Source organism: Epinephelus moara, chromosome 14 (assembly GCF_006386435.1).
Source record: "Epinephelus moara isolate mb chromosome 14, YSFRI_EMoa_1.0, whole genome shotgun sequence".
NCBI classification, from domain to species: Eukaryota; Metazoa; Chordata; class Actinopteri; order Perciformes; family Serranidae; genus Epinephelus; species Epinephelus moara.
In genome coordinates this window covers 877,669-883,159 of record NC_065519.1, presented here as the reverse complement: position 1 = coordinate 883,159, position 5,491 = coordinate 877,669, and the positions used below count along the sequence as shown (strand labels likewise).

The 5,491-nt window shown below is 41.1% G+C and overlaps 1 protein-coding gene across 1 annotated transcript in view; it reads left to right on the top strand.

The window, feature by feature from the left end:
• Positions 1-3,799, top strand: part of LOC126401084 (phospholipase A and acyltransferase 4-like) — an 8,046-nt gene extending 4,247 nt beyond the window's left edge. The window contains exon 4 of the mRNA XM_050062168.1: positions 3,098-3,799. Coding sequence (XP_049918125.1) covers positions 3,098-3,220 — 123 coding nt within the window. The 3' untranslated portion in view covers positions 3,221-3,799. The remainder of the gene's footprint in view (positions 1-3,097) is intronic.
• Positions 3,800-5,491: the final 1,692 nt, after the last annotated feature.

The window sequence follows — 5,491 nt, the reverse complement described above, 5'->3', positions numbered from 1 at the left end:
ACTCAGCAAGGTAAACAACAAGGCGATTCCCATTTACACAGTGGTAAGAGTGCTGGACCGGAAGTGTCGCACAAAAAAACGGAAGCTGGCTGCGTTCTGTTTTGCCTCCGTGTTTCCGTGAAAAATAAGGTGGATACGGCACCACTGCCTGGACCGTCCCTTCTCCCCACCGGATCAGCAGACTTTCTGTTACAGCCATCTACAGAGCTGCTGTCCTCCCGACAAACTCTCAGTTCAATGTCACAACAACACCGGGCCGTTAAACAGTCCAGACAAACTCACACCCACACCGAGACGGCACAACTCTGACAGTAATCCCGTTGATGAAAAATTGTGTGATGCTAACATGGTGTTCACACCAGGCACAAATAATTTACGCGAGTGAATTACATGTGAAGTCAACATGAAGACATGATTACCAGGTGGTGCAATGGACGCAACGCAAAAGGACGTGAAATGCGCGAACTAAGCTGCGCGAACTAAGCTGCGAGAATCAAGCGAGTAGTATGATTTTACATCACACGCTCATTCTTGAGAGTGATAAATCAGATAGCCAATAGTATTGAGATCCTCTGAGGCTGTATGATGCCAAGGACACACCAGCACAAGTTCACTCTTTGATTCCAAGCATGTATGACACAAGTTGACACAAAATATTCTAGTAACACAACGTTTGGTGTGAAGACAACATAACAGCTGACCCTGTCACTCAGTGTGTGCAGCTGGGTGGACTCTCACAACAGCTCACACTCAGAAGCAGCTTCAATTTTTTGTTCACCAGACGTCACAAACTAAATTCAACAAACATTAATCAATCAATCAATTTTATTTATAAAGCCCAATATCACAAATCACAATCACAGAGAGAGAGAGAGAGAGAGAGAGAGAGAGAGAGAGAGAGAGACAGAGAGAGAGAGAGAGAGAGAGAGAGAGAGAGAGAGAGAGAGATGCAGGTAATGACAGTAGCTTACAACAACATTATTGAAAGTAATAATATTATAGTTATAGTTCTGGCTACTGTGGTACAATATGTTGAAAGTATGTATTAATATCTGGCAGTATACATGTGTGACAATAGTCATATGTGTATAATAACAGTAGAAGTATGACGAACAAATGTTTGTAACCAGCTGAGTTGTTTCAAGGGATGACAGAGGATGTCAGTGTCTTCATCCTCAGGTGCCATTAAACGAGTATTGGCACGCTCTCCCTCTCTATCTCTCGAGTGATTAAGGCAAATCAAAGTCCAAGCTCTTTATTTCTTACAGTATACACACACCATTCACATTATGGGCATCTAATGAAGTACTCTTTCACTACATCACTTTAAAGGCACTGGCATTTTTGAAACGACACCCAGCCCTGATGAGTCAACATGAACCTTTGTCTAAAATATATTTAATTTCCTGTGGCTGCTTCAAAATAAAACCCAACTTGTGGTTCACCAATTTTACTTTAAGTGTGACGCAGCAGGAAATATTAACGTGCATCAGCAGTAACTTCAGATGTGACTGTAGAGCCTGAAGGAAACTGGGAGGCTTCTTTTACATGAGACAGAGTTACATGTAGTAACTTTGAAGTGCATGTATGTGTAGTTCATGTGTAGGTAATCTGAATCCAGCATGGGAATGGCGGACACCGCCACTAAGGACTGTTCTTTACTTATCAGAGTTTTATATCATGACAAAATGTGTGTATAGAAGGTGTCGGTCCTGTAAACATTAACAAAGTATGTCAGTAGGAAAATTAACCAATAAATCAAAGTATACGTTGATAAACTGAGAGAAATAAAAGTCATTCAGCTGAAAACAAATGTCTCCACTGATCATACGAGAACATAACAGGTGTAGCTGAAACTTACTTTACTGATGTTTCAGTGGGAAATCCTTTTATTGATTTGATTGAGATTGATTCCAAACATGTAAAACAAACTAAACAAAAACAAAAATAAAAAACAGCTAAATTACAGTAACTGAAAGTATCACAGTGACACACGGCCTGGTGTGTGTCTGTACCTGGATCCTGAACAAGCTCATCACACAAGTGTCTCGTTCAATGTAACAACACACAAATCTAACCCACTCTATCTCAGCTGATAAGGAGCAGGTGTGCAGCTAAATAAATAAAGTGTGATTGCTCATATTTCAAACAACACATGATGATTAATAAGCTGATGTGCAGAGTTCAGAAAAGCTTGTTTAATCAGCCCACTCAGAGCATCTGTCACATTCACTGTGTCGTAGCTGCACCTGATTATTCAGAGAGCCTCAAGAAGACAGACTGACTGCAGATGGACTTTTTATATAGTGTGTAAATCTATACCTTACATTTGGTTCAGTTTTACCTCCACATGTACTCCAGAAATAGTTGGGACGCTGTGTCAAACGTTATTAAAACAAAATGCAGTGATCTGTGAATCCTGTTTGATCTATATTCAGTTGAACACAGTCCAGAGACAAGATATTTAATGTCGTTCTGCAACACTGTGCCACATCATCACCACACAGTAAGTGTTTGGTAACTGAGAACACTAACTGTTGAAGTTTTTCTTGCTTGATATCCAACTTCAGCATCTCAACAGTCCGGGGTCGACGTTGTCTTATTTTGTGCTGCATATGTTCAGTGGGAGACAGGTGTTGACTGCAGGCAGGTCAGTCTGGTAGCTGCACTCTTTTACGATGAAGCCACGCTGTTGGGCCGTGAATTTGCAAATCCTAGGATGAACTTTAATGCAGTGATTGCCTAAACCTGCCCAATCCAACCAACGAAGGTAACGAGTAGGGCGGATCTCACCTTCACTATAGTAGGAAGATTTGATGATGTCATTCGGCACAATGATAAGTCATGTGTGGTCATTGGAGAAACTGCCCTTTGGAGAATTGTCCGTTTGGCTTTCAGGAAACAGAGCTGTCTGACAAATGGGCTTTTGGTCCAATGGTACATTTTTCAGAATATTGAGCCTTCATAATTATGAGGGCAGGCAGTCCCCCCACCGACATGGTGCATTATCTTTGCAATGATAACACAGTTGACATGGTGAAATGTTTTTAGCAGCATGTCTTTGACCTTCAGCGTGTCGCTCATTTATCTTTCGCAGGTCAAGAGAGCAGCAGTGATCGGGGGCATAGCTGTAGCAGGTGTCGGCATCGTAGCTTTGGGCGCCGCTCTGTTTGCCTCTTTGCTCAAAGATGACGACAAGGAAAGGAGACATCATAAGTGAGACGGCGAGATGAAAGAGAAGATCTTCTCCACCGTTTGAGTCCTTTCACCCGCAGTGATTATGATTTAGACTATGTGAATAAAGTATCACACATGTGTGAACTAAAGAAGGTGACAACATACAACCTTGGAAAAAAATTGTTATAGATGAATCCATGGCTGTTATAATGTATATTTGATACTAGTGTTTTGAGTCGGGCAGGTTCACTTCAGGTTAGTTTAATGTCTGAAATGTATTTGATTCTTTTGTCATGTCAGACCATTTATAAACATTTACAAATCAAGTGAAGTAATCTTATTTCAAGACTTGAATCCGTAAATATAGTTTGTTTCTATGAACCATTTATTACATTCTAACTCTTTTTATTAGTTTTCTTTTTCAGTTAATCCATAATTGTATATATACTCTGTTGATTTGTGTAAAAATAAATGGAAAGATTTTCAGGAGAAGAAAAAAATGTTTCCATTTTGATTTTTTTATTTGAACATGTCATGTTCTGTGCTTTGCAGGAAAAAGACCAGGATGTTGACATTTTCATTTATATTTTTCAGATTTAGATTAAAATGTCGGTGTGATGCACTGCCAGTCGCCGTTATTCTGTAATGTTTGGTGTCGCCGGACGACAACCAACGCACCCAGGGTATCACCAACATGCATGTAGACATAGTGGTGACATCACCCTAAAGTCTCAGAATCCAAACAAATTCTGTATGAAATCAATATTCCTGTTTTCTTGGCCACAGTAATAATGATCAGAGGCACTGAGTGTCACAGAGGAAATAATGGTGGGAAGGCAGACAGCAGCAGCAGCACAGAGGAACAGGAGGACACTGAGTCATGTTTCTGTTACAGACTAGTTATGAGCTGAAGGAGTGTTGATCCCCCGTCGTCTCCCTGCCAACATTGTACCGTATCACAATCCACCACTGTTCACATGTGGACCCCCGTTACAGCCGGGGCAGGTGGGGAAGATTCACACATGACCATGTGTCCTACATGCTGTGTGTGTGTGTGTGTGTGTGTGTGTGTGTGTGCACTATCCTGTTTCTCTGTCTTCATGAGGACCAATCATTCTTTTAGAGAGTGAGGACATTTTGGAATGTGAGGACATGTGGAACAGTGGGGACATTTTTTGGAAGTTTGGAATGTGAAAGGGTAAAAAGTTGGTTTTAAGGCTCATTTATGCTCAACGTTAAATACAGATATGGATACGGACGGAGCCTTCTCCGTCCTCCAGTCGCGATGTATTTAACAGCCTCACCGACCACCGCCTCCTACGACGCTGCCTCTGTTTTTGTCTTTTATGCAAGAGGTACATTATCAATATCTCCTCCACAGTCGCCATGTTTGTTTTTGAGTTTGTTGTTGTCATAAACTTTTGACGCTGGGCTGCCTCCTGGTGGATATATTGGTTAACATCCATGCCAACGTAAAGGGCGCATTGGAAGTATGTGGGCAGTGACGGTAACATCGTTTGAAACGGACGTATACATTTTCGTACGTAAAGGGAGCATAAATGGGCCCTTATGTTGAAGGGTAGAGACAGGTTAGGGTTGAGGCTCAGGTGACGGTTGGACTTCAGGGGTAGCTGTGATGGTTAACCTGAGGGACCTGAGAATGTATGAAGTCACTGAAGGTCCTCACAAACACCAAAGTAGAAAAAGTGTGTGTATGTGTGCATTCACATTGGCAGCTGATTCATGTGTGTGTGTGTGTGTGTGTGTGTACCGACTGACAGCTGAGTGAAGGATCACCATATCACTTACACACACACACACACACACACACACACACACTCACACACACACACACACTACTCCTCCAGCTGGATGCCCATGAACAATCAGAAAAACAAATGTATCTCGTCTTATATTCTCAGTTTTATTCAACATTTAAAGTTTCAAAAACAAAAACTTCAATCAGTTCACTACAGCAGCATCTTATATGTTTTCCCTTCCCTGTAGGGGCGGGTAAACCAACACTAAAATACTGATACTCTTGATACAATGTTTTCCTTTTAAGGATCGATCCTCGTGTCAATAAGATCGACACCTAAAAAGGGGATCAGTTTCTCTCTAATACGTCGTACCTTTTTGTATTTCAAGAGTCTAACTGTGTAAATCTGGTCATGATGGTATCAAAACTATCCTCATTAAAGAGACCATTGATTATTTAATCCAACCCCTTACTCACATATTTTCATTATCTCTTCATTCTGGAATTGTCCCTCATGACTTAAAAATTGCTAAAGTTGTTCCAATATTCAAATGA